At 44.7% G+C, this 24,102-nt stretch overlaps 2 protein-coding genes across 2 annotated transcripts; both read right to left on the reverse strand.

Moving 5' to 3' along the window:
- Positions 1–1,287: 1,287 nt before the first annotated feature.
- LOC119184923 (protein FAM135B) lies at positions 1,288–16,577 on the reverse strand. The gene is made up of 5 exons (XM_037434075.2): positions 16,399–16,577; positions 15,364–15,423; positions 10,861–10,958; positions 8,043–8,134; positions 1,288–1,429 (listed from the first exon to the last, which is right to left on the reverse strand). The coding sequence occupies exons 1-5, from the start codon at positions 16,575–16,577 to the stop codon at positions 1,295–1,297; spliced, it is 564 nt and encodes a 187-aa protein (XP_037289972.2). The 3' UTR covers positions 1,288–1,294.
- A 1,310-nt stretch (positions 16,578–17,887) lies between these two features.
- Positions 17,888–20,771, reverse strand: LOC142772193 (protein FAM135A-like). Its single transcript, XM_075874364.1, has 2 exons — positions 20,524–20,771; positions 17,888–18,146 (listed from the first exon to the last, which is right to left on the reverse strand). The coding sequence occupies exons 1-2, from the start codon at positions 20,748–20,750 to the stop codon at positions 17,888–17,890; spliced, it is 486 nt and encodes a 161-aa protein (XP_075730479.1). The 5' UTR covers positions 20,751–20,771.
- Positions 20,772–24,102: the final 3,331 nt, after the last annotated feature.

The raw sequence follows: 24,102 nt of genomic DNA on the forward strand, positions 1-24,102 counted from the left end.
TCAAGTACACGTGTTCGATGCATAGGAGTCGCATACCTTCGGAAGGATGTTGTCAATCCGAAGAACGCGTGAAGTTCGGAGCGTATATCTATATATAGACCCAGCACGAATGAAATGAAAGGGAAGCTCGATATCATTTTGCTGTCGCATGAAAGCTCGGGGAAAAAGGATCTCTCGCGGTCCATCACGACTCTATACTGTGCACTGCGATTCTAAAAATCCCCTCTGATATCAGCCGTCTTTCCGGAGAATTCCAACACTGAAAAATCTTAGGAATACAGAATCGAAAAAAAGAAGGCAGAGAAGGACGGAGTGCACGTCACCTATGTGCAGTATACCTTACTTTATTTCAGTGCTATCTAAATACCCCACAAAAGAACAACTGGATATTCTAGACGTACAAAATCGTAGATGAAAACAGACACTGTAAATGGCCTGACGGTGGTTTAGCTCAGCACTACACGACACGATTACTATTTCATTGCTAAAAGGAAAGCGCTGTTTCATTGACTCAAGCATATCCGTAGCAAGCACAAGCGAAAAATGGGCGATGCAGGTCCTCATGATAAGGACACGCGGCGTCACAGTGGTGAAAATCGTATAAAAAGTTTGATTGACTAACGTTGCTTTATTTTTTTTTCATCCACAAATATTCAGCTCGTGCCACAAGATTTGAACTCATCGCGCTCTCTGTGTAACTCGATGTGTAATGGTAATTTTTTCACACCACTTTCTGCTTTCGTTGAACATACCGTGTTACGATTAAAAGGCTCCACTCGAGCGAGGTGAAGTGTTGCCGAGAGTGCAAAAATGTTCTGCATATCGCTTCGAACGCTAATGAAACAACACGTGCCATTTGAGAACGCTTTTATTGGATATGATAAGACATCTAGTATGCATTGTATCCCACTGAGTGATGTGTGCAGCGGGCTTAGAAGATGATTGTTATCCAGTTGGCCTTGCACAGCTGCTTTTAGTAGCTTTCCTTTCTCTTTGCGTGAACTGTTCGCGTGAACGCAGTGGCGGAAACGTAGAGCGATCGTGGACGGAGGGACAGCGTTACACAGGATTACACGTTACACAGGGACAGCGTTACACACACACACGCGCGCGCGCGTCTTTAAAGTATATATATAGATTACATACACTTCCTTTTAGTCATGACTATCTTCGAAGAGAGTACTGTCATGAGCCCCATGAAGAGGTAACGTGTATCATTTAGCCAGCCAAGTCGGGACTCCCCAAAAAGAGCGACTGGTAATGATTTCTTAACGTGTACATCAGCATGATATTGTCAAACTATCGTATTAATGCTTCTGAGGACTCGCCTGATCCTGGCCGGTTTCTTGGAGTACTTTTTTATGTGCTCCACGATCTCTTTGGCCAGTCGTGCGCCGAGCGTGTCGAAGTCCTTGAACGTTTCCTCTCGCTGCGCAGATGTATGGAACGTCAGAAAAAAGGCTGGAGCCCTTGTGGGATCGGAACTTATGGCGACACGTGCAGATACAACTTTAAGTACACTGCGTTACGCGGACATACGTACTCCTAACGTAGCATGTCCGGTCATACGTGCGCTTTTTCTACGTAATTACTCAATTTATATTCACACGCACACACAAACACACACACAAACACACACACGTGTGTGTGTGTTTGTGCGCATATGGTGTTATAAGTACCGGAATCGCCCCTGCAATTATCGTTAACTTTCGCATGTTGCATATTATTCTGTTTTGGTTTCCGGTTTTCAAGAACTAACTGCTACTCTATTAAAGCGACGAGAAAACATTACTAGGTATCCTGAGGGTATACTTGACGGCGGTGTTCAAGGTGGGATTACCCCAAAATTTAACGTTTAAATGTTCCCTTAAATATAGTGTTAAATGCTGTTTAAAAAATTGTGGTTGCATGTATGTATGTATGTATGTATGTATGTATGTATGTATGTATGTATGTATGTATGTATGTATGTATGTATGTATGTATGTATGTATGTATGTATGTATGTATGTATGTATGTATGTGAGTGAGTGAGTGCGTACGTGTGTGTGTACGTACGTACGGCTGAATGAATCATTAAATGAAAGAGGCTACTACATTAATCGCAAAGGTGAACCATGCAACAAGTTATCTTTAATTTTTGTCCCGCTGATTGGTCCATGAAGCGCTGCATGCCATTCACTCTCTATACGTCGTGAAGTAGTTGACCTTTAGTTTTAACGTTGGAAGTTCCAAAGCACCCGTGCGTGTTGCTTTCTTAGTCAAATACTGCTACAGCCGCCTCTTTTCCCAATGTCCTTGCCTCGACTTTGGGTGTGGCTTCTTCCACGTACAGGGTAGTACTACAGGCAAAGCACGCTTTACAGGACGACGTGGTTCTCGGTTGCATGTATGTATGTATGTATGTATGTATGTATGTATGTATGTATGTATGTATGTATGTATGTATGTATGTATGTATGTATGTATGTATGTATGTATGTATGTATGTATGTATGTATGTATGTATTGATGCGTGGGGTTTAACGTCCCAAAACCACTATATGATTATGAGAGACGCCGTAGTGGAGGGCTCCGGAAATTTAGACCACCTGGGGTTCTTTAACGTGCACCCAAATCTGAGCACACGGGCCTACAACATTTCCGCCTCCATCGGAAATGCAGCCGCCGCAGCCGGGATTCGAACCCGCGCCCTGCGGGTCAGCAGCCGAGTACCTTAGCCACTAGACCACCGCGGCGGGGCTATGTATGTATGTATGTATGTATGTATGTATGTATGTATGTATGTATGTATGTATGTATGTATGTATGTATGTATGTATGTATGTATGTATGTATGTATGTATGTATGTATGTATGTATGTATGTATGTATGTATGTATGTATGTATGTATGTATGTATGTATGTATGTATGTATGTATGTATGTATGTATGTATGTATGTATGTATGTATGTATGTATGTATGTATTATGTATGTATGTTGAGAGCCACAGGAGGTGGAACACAGGACTCACGCTTATTGAACGATTGCTTGTAATGTACCGGTGTTATTATAACTTACTGGATTGCCTGAAATACCGTCCCGATTTAGCATTTAGTGTTGAGCATTTAGAAAACTTCTAAAGTACTTTCCACACTCTACAGCTTCTTATTGCTCTTAAGAATAAGACACATACAGCTGTACTCCCCAAAATAATCATATTCCGCGTGCAGTCTTCAAGAGATCGTAGTTGCTTGGTCATTGTACTAGCGCCTTCCTTCAGCACCAGGACCTGTAGGCAAGTTTCTCGGTGCTGTTCCAGACGCTGTCATGTGTCGCCATATTTTCGTATTTTGTAATGGCAGCATTTTTTCAAGCCAATCAGACTGGACGCATAGCAGTCATGTGGGCCAGTCAGGTTTCACCAGTGATGGAGTTTGATGACATCCAGAAAAGAAACTCCTGTTCGCTGCCTCCGTGATTAGCTCCGGCAATGCACTATTGGGGGCGTGGAACCGGCAGTGCAATGGCAGTGCCGTTCACGCATGTTCTGCTTCTTGTGCAGGTTGCATATAGTTCCGGGGTGCTTTCAACGGACCACGCTGTCAACTACGGCATTATCGTCGACGTCGCCGAAGGATTCACAGGCAACAGCGAGAAAATCTGCGAAGCGCTCAATGGGGAACCGTTGACGCCCACTGCAGCTGAATCCGACATGTGTCCAGCAACAGTCTGCGAACCTTGGTTCACCGCTATCACCGCCCTACAAAAGACGATCGACTGCAGTGCATCTTTGGGGCGTGGAACCGGCAGTGCAATGGCAGTGCCGTTCACGCATGTTCTGCTTCTTGTGCAGGTTAGTGAATGTTCCCTTTGTAGACAATTTGCTCTTGTTATCCAGCCGGTTCCACCCCATATGTTGTATAACTGTGTGCGCGTGCATTCCGATGCTGGAAACCACTCAAAGCGTCGGATTTTGCTGCTGCGTCGTTTTTGCTTTTATTTTTTGTTATTAATTCTCTGCGGGGATATCGAAACGAATCCTGGCCCTGTCGTTGATGCGACGCTACAGAAAATTTTGGATGGGCAAAACGCGATTGTTCGAAAGCTTAATACCATTGAAGCGAACCAAGCGGAACATAAGGCTGCTATAAATGACTTGAGTGAACGAGTGTCGTCAATGGAAGGAAAAATGTCAGTGCTGTCAAAATTAGAAGCCGCTATCACTGAGTGTACTGCGCGCTGTAATACCCAGCACGGGGTGATACAGTTGCTTCAAAATAAGATTGATGATCTTGAAAATCGTAGTAGACAGCATAACTTGGTATTCTACGGCATACCTGATACAAGTGTCCGCGAATCTTGGTCACAATCTGAATCGCTTGTGAAAGAAGTATGCTCGACAAAATTACAAGTTAACCCCGAAACGATAGAAAAAGCTCATCGGCTCGGGAAATTTCGAGAGGGAAAAACGCGGCCCGTGATCGCAAGGTTCGGGTCATTGAAAGAAAAGCACCTGATTTTAGGAAAGGCCAAGAATTTGAAAGATACAGGTATCGGTATGTCGGAAGACTTTTCTGAACCAGTGCGAAAGAAAAGGCGAATTTTGTGGCAGTTTGCTAGAGAAAATAGAAGCGGGGACGCACGAGTACAGCTAAAACACGATACCCTTCACATGGACGGCATCAGGTACACTTACGATGATACCTCAGGCAAGGTTGTGCAGTGCAAGTGACCGACTAAGTTCTTATGCTCTTCACTTTCTTTTTTGTTAGTAAACTGTAGGAGCATTAAAAATAAAGTTGACATATTCGATGACTTAGTGCGCATGACCAAACCAAGTGTAGTTATCGGTACTGAATCATGGCTGAATGAAGACGTGGCAAACACCGAGGTATTTCCAGATAACTTTACTTGTTACAGGAAAGACAGGAACTATCATGGAGGTGGTGTATTTATCTTGGTAGATCAGCGCATTCCGTCTATAGGCATAAGCACTACAGACGATACGAGTGAAGCTGTTTGGTGTCAACTTAAGCTCTCGAATGGCAAATCACTATCAGTCTTCTCTTTTTATCGACCGCCAACTGGTTCAACTAAGGAATTTAGTGAATTCACTGCTACAGCTACAAAAATCGCCTCTGATTACGTCGTTGTAGGTGGGGATTTTAACCTGCCTGATCTCGACTGGAATGAGCAACCAATAGCTTCTGGAAGTTCTCTTAGTTTTAAATCTGAAATGGCTGATTTCATGAACCTCTTGTCTTTAACACAGACAGTGTTGAAACCAACTCGAGGAGGTCATATCCTTGATCTATTTTTCACAAATATGCCAGAAATGGTAGAAAACACTGAAGTATTACCAGGGATAAGTGACCACGAGGTTGTGCTAAGTGAGATAAATATGAAACATACGAGTGCTTACAGTGAAAGGAGTCGGTGCATGTACAATTACGCGAAGGCTAATGTCCAAGGAATCAACACTGCATTGGAGGCATATTTCATTGTTTTCGAAACACTTGCCGATGATTATTCAGTAGAAGAGCTGTGGAATTTGTTTAAAGACAAGATTCTAGAGCTGAGAAACCGATTTGTTCCGACATGGGTGCTAACTAGAAGGCGTAATAAAAGTAAACCATGGTTTTGTAGAGAACTCGACGTTTTGGTCAAGCGTAGGCAGAGAATTTACCGTTCATTTAAAAGAAATCCCTCGGAAGAGAACTCATGCAAACTGAAGCTGGCAACGCGTGAAGTAAATAATGCTACAGTCGAAATGAAAGTAGCCTACTTTAAAACAATTGAACGTAAAATAACGCAAAACCCGAAAGAACTTTGGAGGTATATCAAACGAAACAAGAAAGACAACATTTCAATTCCCGCTTTGACCAGCGGTGATATTACCGTGAGCGATACGACAGAAAAGGCTAAGTTGTTCAATTTATATTTTACGTCAGTGTTCTCAGCCGCTACTGACCCCCAAAAAGACTTGAAATTGTTGGTACACGAATCCACATCCATGCCTGATGTAGTACTTGACGCTCGTGGCATTGAATTACTACTTAGAGATCTAGATTGTGCGAAAGCAGTGGGTCCTGATTGCTTGCCTAATTTTATGTTGAAGTCTTCTTCCCATGCAGTGTCTATGTACTTGAAAGTTATTTTTGAAAAATCGTTAAAACAGAGTTCTCTCCCAACTGATTGGAAAATGGCGTCTGTTGCTCCTATACATAAATCTGGCCCGCGCAATGCTGTGAATAATTACCGCCCTATCTCACTCACTTCTGTGTGCAGTAAAATTCTTGAACATATTTTATATACTGCGATTGTAAAGCACATAGATAGTAATTCCCTATTCAACTCTAACCAGCATGGATTTAGGCAGGGGCTATCATGCGTCACACAACTGGTAGAGTTCACCCATGTTTTAGCAGCAGCACTGGACGACAAATTTTCGGTCGACTGTATTTTCCTCGACTTTCAAAAAGCGTTCGACACTGTATCACACTTCTTATTGCTGAAAAAACTAACCAGCTTTAATATTAATCACCAAGTTATTGCATGGATTGCTGAATATCTACATGAGAGGCGACAATATGTAGTTGTAAACGGCGAACAGTCTGAAATAACTAGTGTTACGTCAGGGGTACCTCAGGGATCAGTTCTGGGACCATTACTTTTCTTATTATATATAAATGACATTAACGAAAACGTACAATCCCATATTAGGCTATTTGCAGACGACTGCATTTTATATCGTCAGATTACCTCTCAAACTGACTGTTCCGTAATCCAAAACGACCTATGTGCAATATACGCGTGGTGCCAGCGATGGGAAATGAAACTGAACCTTAAGAAAACTGTATGCATGAGGTTTTCCAGAAAAAGAAACCCAGGTGAATTTGAATACACAATAAACAGCTCTCCGGTAAAAATGGTGCGCGAATACAAATACCTAGGTGTTTTCTTTTGCCCCTCTCTATCATGGAATCGGCATGTGGATTACACTGTAAATAAAGCTTGTCGGAGCTTAGGATTCTTAAAAAGAAACACACGTGCTTTTCCACAGCAAACCCGAGAGGTACTATACAAAACATACGTGAGATCAGTACTGGAGTACGCATGTTGTGTGTGGGACCCTGCAACATCATCAAATAAAGAAAGATTAGAAAAAGTTCAGTCTATGGCGGCGAGATATGTGTTTAATGCACCTATGTACGACAGACAATTCAGTGCGACGGAAGCTAAGCTGAAGTTAAAATGGAAATCTCTGCAGCACCGAAGGGCATCGTTTCGACTGAAGCTATTGCACAGCATATTTTATTCTCATACTCGAATTCCCTGTGACGTATACATAAGCCGGCCTCACTACATTTCAGCCCGCAAAGATCATGAACACAAGATAAGAGAATATAAATGTAATACATCGTCCTTCAGCAACTCTTTTTTTCCGAGAACTATCAGTCAGTGGAATCGACTTCCTCCCACAATTGTAGAAATTTCTTCAACGGATGCGTTCTTTTCTGCAATAAAAATGATTGAATCTTTGGACCGCTAAGCCCTGTAGACTACGTGTGTGCGCCTGGCAGTCGCCATGATCTGTACGGTATCTTGGTTGTAAGCTATGTTGTTTTGTTTTGGTGTTAATTTGCCCTCGTGCTAGACGAATGCTGCACTTTGTTTTAATTATCATGAGATTTTCATCAATTTTTTTTGTGGTTTTTTCTCTAATACATATGACTTTTCTGACGCATCTGTGCTCGGTGCAACTGTGTATGTTTTTGTATTTTGGAAATCTACTTCTTTTCTCTTTTTTACTTATGTGAATGCAATTATGTGAACTTATGTGAACCTGCAATTTTCATGTTCTTTTCTGTACCCCCCCCCCCCACTATAATGCCTGTATGGGCGCTGTGGGTACTAATTAAATAAATAATAAATAAATAAATGCACTATTGTCGGAACTGATATGTGAGGCCACGCTCTAATAATTGCGCCCCATCATACTAATATCAGTTACTCATGGTGCGAAATCCGCGCATGCGCGTGACTTGCGGCCCTACCTCGTTCGCCCTGGACATAAGAAAGCGAATGTTCGAGCGAGGCTGGGCCAGTTCGAGGAACACGCGAAGAAGACGCATATCCGTTGAGCAACCTGCGCGCCAGAGAAAAAAAAATGTTGGACAAGATGATTATGTTGGTGACACTGGCCGTGAAGAAACTAATGAAAACATGTTATTGTTCCATGCACCTCCGGCCTGTGAAGCAAGCAAGTTTCATTGAGGAGAGTAATAGTGTGTTATGCCAGTGGACGTACAGTGATTTGTTGTTTACCAGCTTGACCAATCGAGAGCTTGCTTACCTGCTTGGAGCGTTTGACTTCGCATTGGTACGGCATTAGCAGGTACGCGTGGGCAGTATAACAATGGTTTAAAAAAGAAGCTTCTTGGGCTTTGCTTTCGAACGTTGAAAGTATGTCCTGTTTTGCACATCTGATTTTGACTTCGCTTGTTATTTCCTGCCACACATTAATGATGTCTTGACAGAGCAATAAGGAAGTTTATAAGGTTACCTGAATTGACTATCGAGTGCGAGGAACTAAAAAATGCCGATCGATTCTTAACTGGACCTAATAAGATACAGTGTGAAATCATGCAAGTAAGGGCTTCTTGGTGGTGACACACGGCGATGCACGCAGCGCACGTTTCGTCGCCGTGTCGGGACGATCCACTTTAAACAGACTGTTTAATGGGTCAAGGAGATGCATAAATGATTACCAGCAGTGCGCAGGCGCTTATGCTACTGGCTGGGCCAAATAAATAATACACAGGGGAACGTGGGGGGAGGGGGGGCTTGACGAAGAAAGTTTCTAAAGTACTAAGCATAGCCATTTGTCCAGCCACCCTACTGCGTTTCGTTAAACAAAATTAAGGCAGCTTTGCAGTAGGGGCCATTGGTATTCTTCGATTTTATCTTTTTTTATCTTCTACAGTTTCCTACCCCTTTTCTATCTCTCTATTTCTCTTCATTTCAATTTTACTTATTTTCCTTTCGTTTCTCACTCTCTATCTTTCGCTTGCTTGATTTTTTTTTCATATTTTACCTGGTTTGGCATGTTGGTGTCTGAAGTGCTCCACGCTTAATATCATCATCAAGGTTCTCGAAGAACAAGAATACTTTCTCCTTGACGCAAGCACACGCTCAATATGACACTAGGTGGCTTTTCTATGCGTGGTCTTGCCAGCGTTACTACAAGCTATACATGAGACGACTGCGGCGTATGACAGCCCGAGCTCCTAAACTGCTCCGCACTTTAACATATCTATTTCGATAACCCACTCGAAGCTGTACTTCTGATTTCAGTGCCTCTACAATCTCTCGGGTACTTTTGTTATAGCTTGTGCCGATGGCCATGCGGTTATCAAACGAAGGCGTACAACTGCAGCTCCTACATTGCTAGCCTGTTTGTCCGACTTATTTAATCTCGCTTCTGACGATGGCAAAGAACAAGCGACATCCTTTTTTTCAAGACTTTTTGTTTTAATGTGTGGGGCTTTATGGCCCAAAACTAAGATATGATTATGAATTGCGCCGCTCCAGAAAAATTGACCATTTGGTGTTCTTAAACGTGTACTGACATAGCACAGTGCAGGGCCGGCCCCTACCATTTCAATTCCATCAAAATGTGGTCGCCAAGGCCGGGATCGCATGACCGCGACGTTCGTGCCAGCAGCCGAGTAGCCCCGCCATTGATTAATCGAGGAAGAGACGAACGAACTTATATGTTTCGTGGTGCATGAATAGCGGATTTATTCGTAGCTATAACCTTCCAAAGTTTGTAGCCTTGCGCGCGGAAAGATCTGTTCCATCCCCTTGTTTCCCTGCTTTATTTATATATTTTTCGTCGAGATGGTCCAGCCAGCATCAGCACCTGGGCACAACTGGTCAACGTATATGCGTCCCCTTGGCATTTTAAGCGGCCTGTTGTAAGTAAGCGCATCTTTCAGACGTTAAGCCTCAACAATTATTATCAAGTGAGCACATTGTCCTATCTTCATTTTCTTCATCCGTGTACTTCCTCTTGCGCTGCAAGCTTCGTCATTGGTACAACGTGTAACATTTCGTGTGACGTCAGCAAGACGTGGCCTGATATAGCATCATAAAAGTTGTGGTCAGGGCATAGGCTTTCTACGTTAGCCAAGACCCATAAAGACTGGTTGTCACAGTATAGTGCACGGCTTGTAGTGTCCAGTCGGACGGAGTGTCACCAGAATTCTACAAAACCGGGGTCATCACCACCACCACCACGGCCAACTGTGCTACCACCATTAGCCCGACTACGTCTAGTGATAGGCAAAGACCTCTCCCATGCATGCTTCGCCAATCAACCTGGCCCTGAGCTCGCTGGCGCCACGTTATTCCCACAGACCTCTTAATCGCATCTCCCCCGCTAACTTTCTATACCTACCTCTTCGCGCTTGCCTTCTCTTGAAGTGTCATTGTTAATGACCAGCGGTGCTCTTGTCTTGGGAGTACTTTCCTTGCAATTGACTAGGATCGTAATTGATCTAAGTTGTCAGCTGAACTAGGTCCGGCTCACAACAATCCGCAACAAGAACAAGACAGGGTTAACATAAATAAACATGGGCGAGGACTTTGTCCTGCAGTGATCGGGGTCAGGCCGGCGCTGCCACTGCTGCTCCTGACGATAATACAGGTCTTCTCAGGTGAATTCGCTGAGGCAAAAAAATAATCATAGTTTTACTCAGTCGGCCTCAGTCAGACTCAAAGTCAAGTGTCGCATCGAGTCTGAATGAGCCTGGACGATTCGTCTCGCGAGTGAATTTGCCGACCTGTGGGTTAAAGGGCGTCCGCACTCACCGTACAGTCCGTGCACCATGACAATCAAGTGGAGGTTTTCGGGTTTTGGTGCTTTGGTGCTGGGAAAGTTCAGCAGCACCAGCTCCGAAACGTCAGGCCTGCGCGACACAACGAGTTCGCGTTATATATAGCGATTATCAAGACGAAGCGCATCTGATGAAACCCGGATTCAGTAAGAACAAAGGCTGAGAATATAGAAGATACTTTTGCATTCGACGAAGTTACAATAGAAGAATGGGGGAAAATACTTTTTTTCCTTTCAAATGGCACCTTGATCTTGTATGGGCCTGCGGAGGCTATTAACATGTCGGTGACATTGCACGCGAGAAGCAGGACCAAGTAGAGGCCGCAATACATTATTTCTTGTTGTCTTCAAGATATAATTCTTGTTCTGGAATATGCGTTTCTGGTCTTTTGCCTGGTGGTGCTCTTCGCCTAAGGGAGTGTTTAGCGCACTCCCATAGACGAGTATATATAGTGCTCAAAATCGTCAAACATTTTTTTTTAATGCGAACGCATTTCTTAGTCGGGCTATGTCAGGCGATCGTCGGGATCCGTCTACCGCCCTCTCCCATAGCGAAATCTGCGTGTGCGCGTGCCAATCCTCCTCGCCCCTAGCAACCGGAGCATGTGGTGCGATAGAGTGTAGGAGAGGGTAGCTGCAGTGCTTCGCCGCTTTTTCTCTCGCCGTTCGTTCTCTCTCCCTTCTGCGCCCCACTTTCCCGTCCGCTCGCGCCTCCCTCTTGACCTTTCGCTGGCTGGGCGCCTCTAAAGAACATACGGAAATGTGTGCTCGAGACGGCAGTGTGAAACGTGAACGCTGTTTGCTTTGTTCACTTTATAGGATTTTTTAACCGTGAACGCTAGCTACTAGAGCTGGAAACGCATTCTGTGTTATTCGCGGCAGAAAAATGACACGTGCGGAGAACGGCACTATTGGCTGCATGCTGTAAGAAAAAAAACATTATTCTTCTAACGCTGTGTTTTCACGTGCGAAACGCCGTTATGGACGCTACGCAATGCCTTCGCATTTCCTCATGATTCCGTTCGAGGAGGTGGGGGCATTTTTTTTTGTTGTTGTTCAGGGCCTGATGAAATCTGAGGCTCACAAGACGGCTTCTTGCTTTCCCGTTGTAGATTACTAAGCACTCTAAATTGTTAACAACCTTTTCTAAACACACATAATTCGCCTTTTTTTTTTTTGCTCTCCACCTCAGGGTGTGCTTAGCGCTCTTCCATAGAAGATTATATAGTGCTCTAAACTGAACACTTTTCTGAAGTTTTTCTGAACATTTTTGTTGGTAGGTCACAAGAGACAGCCTACCGTTGTTCCATAGTTTGGACGTATATACCTATTTTATTTTGTAAACTGGGTTGTGCACCGTCGATACACTGAGGCGCTTGTAGCGATATCGTGGCACGTAGGCTCCGCCCCAACTTTAGTGCCTAGAATATACTTACGTAAGTATATTCTAGGCACTATACCCCGACCAAAGCTCGCCACCGCACTTTATGGTCACGTGACAACTGGCACAGCAACTGCAAAGCTACCTCTGATCGCAGTGCGTCGGGGAGTCTAGTGCAAGAAAAATCGCTTTTCTCTTCAATACACTGACATGAGAAGTATCTTTTTCTCTTTACTGTAGGGACACTAAAGGCAACTATTAAGTCGACGTTGATTGTTGAAATTGCGGTCCAGAAACCTCGTAGTGTTACGTTTGTGCCAAGGAAGGGCTTATTTCAAAATTACCCGCCTCAACAGAACGTCTGACGTCACTTTCGCTGTGCACAACGTTTCCTAGATTTAGTGCGCGGCCGTTGACACTATAATGGCAGCAAGGAAAAAGTTACGGGGGCCTCTGCAGCCAATGTTACTAGGTCGAGTAACATTGACAGCAATAACAACGGCCATTGAACAATTTTTAGCCAGAGCCTTGAAAATTGCAGGCGTCATTGGTTCAACTGGGTCCCGCTAGATGGCATGACGTGCCCAGTTTACCTAAGGTCTCTAGATGAAACAAAAGGTAGCGTCACTCATTGTTCTCGAGCCGTCCTCCTCACTCTCTCAATTATTCCTCTTTTTCTCTGCCATCCGGGTCTGTAATTTGTGCATTCCTCGCACGTGATCTTGCAAATGGCTGGTGGTGTTATTTATCGTTATGCAAAAGGTTCGAAACGAGTACGCATGCGCATACAACTTCAGCTGGATTCTTGCCGTGACCAAAGACGAAATTGTAGCCAGGACATAAACAGAACAGGAGGAGCGTTTCAGTCTGCTCCAAGTCGACCGAGATTGTTTCGTAGTGCTCGTTATATGCAATATCCGCGTTTTTCAACAATGCTGCGTTGCCATAAAACAACGGAAAACGCTTTCGCTCTCTTCAACTTACATTGTGCTATCCGAAATGAAGCATGCCGTGAAGTATAGCTATGAAACATTTCACGCGAACGCTTTCGTGCAACTCCGTCAATGTACGTCGACGCGGATCTGCGAAGTGAGTTTATTTGTCGGTTTTAAGTGTGAATACACTTTATAAGCGACCCCAAATTATCCACCGCCGTCGGCGGCGTCTGCAGTCTTCTCTCTATCTTTAGAAGAAAGAGGACTTGGCGGGCCGCAGCGCGACGCTCTACCGAATAAGCCACGGACGTGACGCTGATATTGGTGTCAGTAACGCGCCTTATATCTTTAACGCCGCTGCGCACGTCCCCCTCCCCCTTCGCTCGCTCCTCCGTGAGAATCGCTCATAAAAAACTACCAAGCATTTCCCCGAGGGTGAACATGGTTAAGTGTGAATGCACGGGGTGATGCTATGAGGGGGAGTAAAGTTAAAATCCGTTGGCATTCGCCAGTGAGTTAACGTAAACTCCCCCGTGTGATCAAATTGCGATTCCCAGGAACCATTACACCATAAAGGCACCATAGTGTGAATAATAAATATAATCGTGCGAATTAATAAATACCCCTCATAGCATCACCCCGTGCATTCGCACTTAACCATGTTCACCCTCGGGGAAATGCTTGCGAGTTTTTTATTGAAACGCCAGGCGCGCGTCTAGTGCACGCCAGTTTGTACAAATACTTGTGTGTATGCTCGTATACAGAGCAGCTGGAGGGTGTAATCAACGCACCTTCAGAAACATTTCACGCTTGACCAGTTCACGCATGAGCCAAAACGCGCTGCTTCGAGACACCTCACCAGTAGAAGTCTCACTTTTCAGGAACTTTCCGAGCACCGCATCAGAATCACCTGGCATCATAATTGTCCCAATGGGCACATTAAAGAAAAACCGTAATCGCAGGGCTCCTAGTCAAGTGTTCGTACCAGTCTGGCCGTAGTTTTTTCTTGCGTGTGCACAAGCCACTGTAATCGCTCGTCGCAGCGTCACTGACAGGATCAAGCAAGAAGCGCGTTCACTGTGTCACAGCACGAACAAAACGCATTCGGAGAACTGGACGAACTACGATGAACTAGAGTCTAGTACACTCTAGATGAACGATGCGAGACGCCATGGCTAGTGGTGTAAAATATAGAACTGCACAACGTTGCCAGATGAGTGACGCAGATTCAGCTTGCTCTTGTGTTGTACCATCTATGTTCATAAAGTTAACCGTTTATTGTACGACTCATTTTGTTCCAAATTGTTTAATTTACACCTATTCACCGTAGCAGCTGAAGCCAAACTTTCATTTTTTCATGAAACATTTGAACCTTCTAGGGGGCGCTCCAAGTACATTGGTGAGGAGCAAAGGGAAAGGTGTCGCTACCTTGGAAACTTGTTTCATCTAAGGACCTTAAGTTTACCTAGGCGAAAATTGAATTTGAAAGCACTCACACCACTCCTCATAGTAACGCTCTTTTCCATGAAGCAGACAGAAACGAACAAGCAACATTTTATTGGGTCTCTTTTGATGCACGGAAGGTTTCTTATTTAGTGCAACTAGATTGATTATTAGTGATTAATTGTAGGTGGTTCTTCTGACGTCATCAGGATCATTTTGAGGATGTCCTACAGCGGCGCATGTATTCTTGTGCATTTACCTTGATTTATTGGTAAGTAGGGCACTGCTGTTTATAATATTGTTGTTTTAGACGTTGTCATACATTGAGCTTTCACTCTCGCCTAAATTGTTATTTCATTCACTTTAGTGTTCTTTTAAGCTGAAGGTCAAGCCGCTGATATCCGCAGAACACTCGGCGGGTATTCGCCAGTGACAATCTCTGGTGGGTGTGGGCCAAGCAGACTAAGGAGGAGTGGTCTCAGAGTAAGAAGGAAGGAAATGAAGAAAGGAGAAGGTAAATCATGGCATAATCTTCGAAATTATAGCATAGTGGGGGGAGGGACAGGAAACTGATCGTGAGGAGGAGAGAAAGAAGGTGAAGTCCAGTAGCTCCGCTGTTTCTTCAGTCAGGGTACCATCGGTGCGTAACTGTTCCGATTCCCCCCCCCCCCCCATGGTAGCTGCAACATTATTCAATTAGACACACCTCGATGACTTACGTATGCCAATGGACGGGTATCTTCATGGATTCCCACACGCTCCTTTTCATCTCAGCGAACCTGAAACAGAATTTTAGCGGTCAAGAATGCGAAAAGAAACAGTCGCAGCAAAGTGCGCTCTTAACAAATCACAATAAAGGTATCGCAATTGGAGCACTCCTGCTTTGCTGAACGAGTAGCGAATAACCGCCGACTGCGACGCTCCCTAACGCGACATGGGGGCGCAGCTGTACATGGGTCTTTATTTTGTGATACGTCGAGGCAATATACTAGAGACAAACACGTGCAGCCACATACTTCTCTTTATTTTCATTTCTCGTTTGTTTATATTAAAAAAATATTAAAGCCAGTCTCGCGCCAGTGCTATCCTAACAAACATAGGAGCTGGAAAGCAAGCGCTACCTCCTAGCCAATGCACACTGATGTTGATGATGATTCTAAGATGGATGATATTTGTTTATTCGAATAAACAGGACGAAATGGTGATCGTGATTATCATTGTTATAGTTGCATCATTTTCATTATGCATAATTTTGATTATTATGACTCATTATTATGATCATAACTTCGTTCGTCTAATGGCTTTCATCGCGAGGAAGTGGCTGCGTTTATTATTTTTTGTTCCTTATTTGTCCATGAGCCAATGCACACTGATGTTGATGTTGATTCCAGATTGATGATATTTATTTATTCGAATGCACAGGACGAAATGATGATCGTGATTATCATTGTTATAGTTGCATCATTTTCATTATGCGTAATTTTAATGGCGATGGTCATTATCATGATCACAACTTCGTTCGTCCAATGGTTTTCACGGCGAGGAAGTGGCTGCGTTTATTATTTTTTTCCTTACTTATTTGCCCTAGACTGTGGTGAGCTTAGTAACCGAACCTGTACTTTAGCGATGCCCCTCGTTACGGGGCACAAGTCCCCATGCGAGCGCCCCCGTGGTGTTGCTCTGAAAAAGCAGCGTTTCCCAGAACTTAATAAAGTTCTGTGTTGTATACGGTGTAGACAGCAGTGAGGACGCACCTATCGGTGTCGTTGATGCGGTAGCAGCAGGCCGGCTCAGTACCCTGGTAGAGCTCGGCCAGCGTCGGCGGCAGCGAAAGCGAGGACGACCGCCGGAACCGGAAGTCCGTGGCGCGAAACTGTCGCCAGCAGTTGCACACCTCGCTCTCGGGATGCGAGGAGAGCGCCAGCAGCTCCATGCTTCCGCCCGTCAGCGAATGGACGGACGCCTGCTCGGCCAGATCGTCGAGCCTCCCGCCGCTCGAGTCGCTCTCTGCGGACCCGGTGCACGAGACGCGCAGCTGGCACGAATGACGCCACTGTCGCCGCCTCCACAATCCTTCAAGCTCCGATAAGAATGACGCCACTGTCGCCGCCTCCACAATCCCTGGTGGCGTTGTGGAGGCGGCGACATTGGCGTCATTCTTATCGGAGCTTAAAAAACTTATAGCATGTCTTCCTGCCATATTTGTACTCTTTGTTTTTTGACGTTGCGTTGTTAGTACACACAAGTGATGTTAGTACGCACTATACAGGTATTATGATATGCGCAATTGCATGTCATGCACTGTATATTTTTTCTTTTTACCGCGTTAAAACCTGTGTGTCCGCGGCATCCTCTGTGCTTAATATATTGTGAAAATGTTCAGTGTGCTATATTTATATGTTACCAACTCCTGCTTAAGGCTTCACTTTAAAGCCAGCAGAAATCCTGTTAATAAATAAATAAATAAATAAATAAATAAATAAATAAATAAATAAATAAATAAATAAATAAATAAATAAATAAATACATTTAAAAGCCCAATCACAGCAGCGACTCGCGACCATGGAGGAAGCGAAAACTCGTCCAGCTCCCCTCCGCTATGCAGTCGGTCGCTCAAGCAAACTTCAAAATTAATTCAAGATACCTTCTGAGCTATATTTTCTGTTAGTATTTTGCAGATGATGTATATACGAATGTTCACTAGAATTGACCCATGATGCCTACCGGCGCCCGAAAGCGCGATGATATGTGACTTTCGATGGTGCGCTGTTTTAACACAGTCGATGCTCTCCCGATCACGCAATTGTCGAAGATCAGCCGTTCCTAACATGGTAATTAGATTTTTTCTAATCGAGCTGACTTGTGATTTCGCGTTGCCAAATCTCGTTGCTGCCTTGCTATGAATGTGTGACCGTCGTTGACGCCCAGTAGCAAGTAAAGTGTTGTGCTGCCGAGCACGTGGATGAAAATCCAACGCCCGAAATAATCCAACATCAAAACAGAAAGAAAAAAAAACAAGAAACAGAGAAATAAAAAAGAGAAGAAAGGAGGAAACGAACAACGAAAGAAAGTAGAGCAGTACGTCAAAAACGCACACACATAGCCTCGCTTGTCGCCATTTTGCTGATGGGGCACGAGCTCCTGCGCCACTTTTTCAATGAAAAGTGACTGTTTTCTATACTATTGTTTTAAACTCGTAACACCGAGATGTTCGAGCATGTTTTGTGAGCCCGTATTCTGTACTCATCCGCTGATAACGTTGACATTGAACGTATGTAACGTCGAGCAAAACACTATAGCAACATTTGTACAATGCGTGGTAAACTTGCCGTCGACGCTGATCGGCGTCATTGCGGAGAACGGTCGGTAGCGCTCTTCGAAGATGATGGGTGTGTTCTTGTGGTTGCCGTCCAGGGGCCAGCAGTCGATTTCCAGCACGGGGAACGACTTGAAGTAGTTCGAGCTGCGGATCTTGCGAACCATCCGCCGGTACGTGTCCTCGCTGTGAATTGCCAGAAGCGAACGAGGGCGTTGAAAAAGCATATACTATAGCTTATGGTGGGGACACTTGATCGGCCTAGTAATAGTCTTGCGCACAGGGGAGGCACTCGACTGCCTTCCGCCCCGAATCACCTTAGGGTGGATTCAAAGGGTGATGGTAGTGGCCCTTCCAGCCCCTTGGCTACGTCAATGCTCGGACACGGGCGAAGAGGAAGGGGCTAGTCCTGTCCTCTTTCTTTCTCCGTGTTCCAATTTGCTCTACTATAGACTCGATTATTCGAAAGTGCTTTAGCTCCTATCCACCACAACGACATGGACGAGAACCATAGGAAGGACACTATGCGCTGACTTATAACTGGTTTATATTCTCCAGAAACGCGCATATACATGGTGTCCCACATAACTTGAGCCCAGAATTTGAAAATGAAAGACACTTAAGTGTGCGAATTGAACCAAACGCGTACTATACTCGCACCAGGCGGTAGGTACCTAGGCTACTTTTTTATTTCTCCCCATACAAATGAATACAATATTTTAATTAGCTATTTGTAAATTATGGCCTGGAAACCCAAAATAAGAAAACTGAGATTTTCAGAAACCACTGACTAAATTGTATCATGTACGATACGTCTAGCGCTGTTATTTTATCAGCGTTGTAAAAAAAGCCTACAGCAGCACTATAGCAGTGCGCTCGCGGTCCGTCACACGACTTTTTTCACATTTTGTGGGCTTTCTTTACAACGTGGAAAAAATAACAGCGCGAGACGCATCGTACAGGAAACAATTTAGTCGGTGGTTTCTGGAAGTGTTGTACATCTCAGTGTTCATATTTGGGTTTCCAGCCCGTAATTAAAAAATGAATAATTAGAAAGTGTTAAGTAATTAGTATGGGGAGAAACGAAAAATAGCCGGATTCACTACAGGATAGAGCAAGTAGAATGCGTTTGGTTCAATTCGCCTCCTAAGTGTCTGTCACTCTCAAACTCTTGGCTCAAGTTATGTGGGACACCCTGTATAGGCGGCACTGAAAACAAAAACAGCACGGGGAAAAAGAAAGAAAAAACTGGAAAATATCTAAAGATGAAGATTAGCCGTTGTTCGTTTTTGCCACGTGTTGTGTCGAGATAGTGAAGTGAGATGGTCGAAGCTGAGACGATTCAAAGATTGGGCGATGACTGTGCCGATTCGCCGTCAATCATCATATCGAATAGAGAGTTGACATTTCTTCGATCTGATTTTCCAAGATGATAGGAAGTATCTGCATTGGCATGCACATTGATGAGGCTGTTTTTCTTTGCATATGTTAGAAAAAATTTATTTAACGAACTGTTGTTTGTTTAGCGCTGTGTATGTTTACTTCCTGTGTTCCCGTCGTTATTTGAGCTGTATTTCACTCTTGGCCGCGAGGACCTCCACTAGAGAGGCCAGCGCTGCGATCGTTTTGGCGTCACAGATAAAGTAGTAGTTGTGAAATACGGCAGCTTTACTTTCGCGACCCCACTTGCATCGTCCCCCATGGCTGCACCGGTTGGTAGTCGCAATTTTACGATGCAAATTAGACACGAGTGTGCCACCGGGAACACCGATTCGTAGTTTGCTTGCCCGAATTATCAGGTCTTACCACTTCTTTAAACACCGAGCTTCAAAACAAAGGGAAGCACACACGGGGTCCACAGCAAAAGCGCAAAGAAATTCGGTATTCTAGCAGACAACACAACTCGGCATCCTATGAGTGACGTCATCACGTAGGTGGTGCCGCGGTATGTCCTCGAGGCTAATGCCGCATTAACACGCCCGAAGTTTGCTCTGTTGTCGAGTTAGTTTGAACTCTTTCTTGGTGAGTGCTATCGATGCCACGCTTACACAACATTGCTGACGCCAGCCGTCAGTCCCTGCTGCCTCGACACTTTACCGGGTAAGTCCACTCGAAGTCTTCGAAACTATTTTGGCGTTACAGTGACGGTCGTCTAGATGAGCGTAAGCTTGCACAGGGTTCTTTTTCAGGGAGAGGGCGAAGGTCCGTCACAGCGCCCCCCTGCCCCTTCTTATCAAATCGATAGGGAATCGTTGAATAGCATACCGCAGGCCTTTGCGGTGGTATGCTCGCTGCCAGTGCGCATGCGTCGTAACGCGAACGGCCGTTCGCTCTTGCGGTCCGCCCCCCAAAAAATCCGAAATAGCACGAGATCCCCAAGACCCGCACCTTTGCGATTGTGGGAGACAAACGCGATTCGAAAGTTCGTATGGTGCCCAAACGCAAACGCTACGGCCCGCTAGCATAGAGAACGCTATCCGAATACTTCCTAATGTAAGGGGCAGATTGTGGGCCCCTCTCTCCCACCTCTTCCCGTGCACATGCTTATGAAGACGAGACTGACCCGAGCACGGGGTCATAGTAGACGGCGCCCATGTCCTTGTCGAGCACGAGGTAGGCTTCGGCCAGCCTCGCGATGCGTGCCTTCTGCAGCGGCTCGTACAGCACGAACCGCAGCTCCTGGTGTCCCGCCACGGCCTCGACGTACTGCTCCCACAGCACGACCAGGATGGTGCTCATCTTCTTGGCCTCTTCGTCCGAGAAGCGCACAGCCTCCGGTCGGTCGAACATGCTGTACCGACTTACGCGAAGGCGAGCCTGGGAGTAGTGGTAACACTTCTTAACGAGATGGTTCGGGTCTGTTGGTACGTCTTTACAGAGTACGTCAACATTGTGGAAGAAAGATATAATAAACCAAGGTCGTTTGTGTCGTGTTCCTTAGTCCATTTGTTTCTGACTGTGGAAGCTGTTACGGGTCGCCGTGGTCGAATTTTCGGTGGAGGTGAACATGTTGAGGCCCGTGTGTGCTTAGGTTTATAGGTGCACGTTAAAGAACACCAGGTGACTTTGCCGTCGAGCTATATTTTGTGCATAGCTGAACTTGAACTGATGGCGAAAATGTTTAGACAGAGACATGTAAGTGCGCTTTTCTGTCTCTTACGTTCTTCGTCCCTGGCTAAACATTTGCGCCATCAGTTCAAGTTTCGTTAAACCCCAGGTGGTCGAAATTTCCGGGGAGCCCTTCGTTGCGGCGTCTCTCATAATTGCATTGTGGTTTTTGGGACATCAAACCCGAACAATTATTATTACAAGCTGTTACGGGGCCATAACAACCGTTTGCGTGCGCAGGGTTTCACCTTTGGTGGGGTGGGTGAAGAATCGTCGCAGAGCCCCTCCCCTCCCTATTATGTCAATTTATAGGGCTTACTTTGCTCCCCCCTCTATACTTTACCCCTCCCCATTCACATGCTTGTGATTTTGTCGGCCGTCGGAGTTGTCAGTTACCACTATATATGGCCAATAATGAGAAGAAAAAAATCAACGGGATCGAGCGGGATTTCAAACCAGATCCTCGGCTTGGCAATCAAGTATCCTAACACAAAGTCACGATGGTGCCTTGGAACTCCTTCGCAAAAAGACACTTTCGTTTCATTTCATTTATTTTCTCTCAATGCACAAGGCGTTACAGAGAGGAGTGGTGGAAAAACAAGTAACAATATGTACAAACAAATGGAGCATGTTTAAAAAGGGTATGCGTTTATGGTACTCTTGAAGTTGGCCGGGTCAGTGATGGATGTGATGGAAGCGGGAAGGTGATTCCAGTCCGTGCTTGTTTTGGGCACGAATGAATTAAAATGGAGGTTTGTACGGCTGCTTGTAATTCCAACTTTGCAGTGGTGATCGCTGCGAGATGAAATGTAGGATGGCGGCAAAAAAAGCGAGTTACTCAGTGAGTTCATGGTATGGTACAACTTGTGGAAGAGGCACAAGCGCGAGATTTTGCGGCGAAATGATAGGCTAGGTAGGTTTAAAGTTGACTTCATATGGGTTACGCTTGCTGTACGGGAATAGTTCGACAAAATGAAACGAGCGGCGCGATTTTGAATTGCTTCGATGCTACTGATATGGATGTTTACGTGGGGATCCCATACAGATGATGAATATTCCAGCTTTGGTTGGACTAATGTTTTATAGAGCAGAAGTTTCAGTTGCATCGGGGCAAAGGAGAAGTTACGGCGTAAATAACCAAGTGCGCGGTTAGCATTGTTTTTAATAAGGTCAATGTGAGACTGCCAGGAAAGGTTGTCAGATATTGTAACGCCAAGGTACTTGTAAGAGGTAACTTTAGTAAGGGGAGAATTATTAAGTACGTAGTTAGTAGAAATATTACATGTTCGACGTGAAACTCTCATTACCCTGCATTTAGTAACATTAAGGTTCATTAGCCAAGTATCGCACCAAGATGAAACATTGTCTAAGTCACACTGAAGGGCGAGGTGGTCAGAAGGGGTTTTAATTTCGCGGTAAATAACACAATCATCGGCGAAAAGTTTAATAGAAGAAGAGATGTTATGTGGCAAATCGTTAATGTAAATCAGAAAGAGTAGTGGGCCAAGAACGGATCCTTGGGTGACGCCAGAGGTTACGGGTGAGAGGGGGGAGTTGGATTCATTCGCAGTTACAAATTGGGAGCAGTCTATTAGAAAGCATTCAATCCATTTTAATATGTTAGCATCAAGATTAAGTTTTCTTAGTTTTAGCAGTAGCAGTTTATGGCATACAGTGTCAAAAGCTTTAGCAAAGTCGAGAAAAATACAGTCAATAAGGGAAGAAGCGTCAATGGCAAGAAAAAGGTCATTAGTAAAGCAGAGAAGTTGGGTGTCACACGAGTACTGTTTCCGGAATCTATGCTGGTGATAACTACGGAACGAGCTGTTTTCTAAAAAAGTGATTATGTGGGAGTAGATGACGTGTTCCATGAGCTTACGCGGTATACTTGTTAACGATATGGGCCTATAATTGCGGGGGTTATGAACGTCACCTGATTTGTGAAGAGGAACCACCTTTCCCGCTTTCCAGTCGCCCGGGAGGCAGTGACATTCCAAAGACTGCGTGAAAAGCTTACATAAAATGACAGATGAGTAAACAAAGGTATTATGCAGAAACTTTGCACAGATACCGTCTTCACCTGGAGCACTGGCTAATTTCATGTTTCCTATCAACTTTTGTATGCCGACACAGTCAAATAAAAGGGGTTCCATTAGAACAAAGTGCTGGGTGGGGGTATCGGGAAAGGAAAGTTCTGTAGGTTTAACAAAGCACGATGAAAACACAGAGCTTAAAATGACACAACACTCTTCTTTTGGTACACGGCTGTTATCATCATGGATTAATTCTACGGCCTTTTTTTCATTTCCCCTTATTATCTGCCGAAATTTCTGTGGGTTAGTTGCAAGCAGGGAGGGAAGCGTTTGTTGATAATAATTTTCTTTTGCAACGGATAATGCGCGAGTGTACTCGTCAGCTGCGTGATGATAAGCGGACCACCTTTCCGCGTTGTTAGTTAGCTTTACCCTTCGAAAAGTTTGTTTCTTTTTATTCAGTAGTCGTTTTAGTGTAAGCGTGAACCAAGGGGACTTTGCGTTTTGCCTAATTCTGCGGAGTGGAATAAAACGATTGGTAAGTTCTGCTACCTTTTGCTTAAACAAATTCCAGTTTTGTTGCACGGACCTTTCCAGAAATTGCGAAAGGTAATCGTTTAGAAAAAGCTGAAGCTCATTATTAATTGAAACATAGTCGGCTCTTTTGTAGTCCCTAAAAACTTTTGAGCTATCATTTCTTTGAGTTGTTTTAGTCAAGTTAAAATGAATAGCTAGATGGTCGCTTACGCCTGGAATAACTGATAAGGATTTAATTAGGTCGGGATGCGTGGTCAGCACCAAGTCTAGAACTGAGGAGGTGGACAAGGTAATGCGGGTTGGAGCGTTAACCAGCTGGGTAAGGTTAAAGTCTGAACACACATCAAGAAAGGCCGCACTGTCAGCAGAAGTTGATGAAAATATTGGGAAAGGGGGAGACCACGAAACATTAGGGAAGTTAAAGTCACCTAGGAGAAACATGGCGCAGCCGGAAACCTTACTCG

Source organism: Rhipicephalus microplus, chromosome 9 (genome assembly GCF_043290135.1).
Source record: "Rhipicephalus microplus isolate Deutch F79 chromosome 9, USDA_Rmic, whole genome shotgun sequence".
NCBI classification, from domain to species: domain Eukaryota; kingdom Metazoa; phylum Arthropoda; class Arachnida; order Ixodida; family Ixodidae; genus Rhipicephalus; species Rhipicephalus microplus.

Coding starts and splice junctions, on each gene's coding strand:
- LOC119184923 (XM_037434075.2), bottom strand. CDS start 16,577: ATGGAGCTGCTGGCGCTCTCCTCGCATCCCGAGAGCGAGGTGTGCAAC. Junction 10,959..15,363: donor ATACCCGTCCATTGGCATAC/GTAAGTCATCGA, acceptor TGTGTCGCGCAG/GCCTGACGTTTCGGAGCTGG. Junction 1,430..8,042: donor TTATGTCCAGGGCGAACGAG/GTAGGGCCGCAA, acceptor ACATCTGCGCAG/CGAGAGGAAACGTTCAAGGA.
- LOC142772193 (XM_075874364.1), bottom strand. CDS start 20,750: ATGTTCGACCGACCGGAGGCTGTGCGCTTCTCGGACGAAGAGGCCAAG. Junction 18,147..20,523: donor TACTATGACCCCGTGCTCGG/GTCAGTCTCGTC, acceptor GGCAATTCACAG/CGAGGACACGTACCGGCGGA.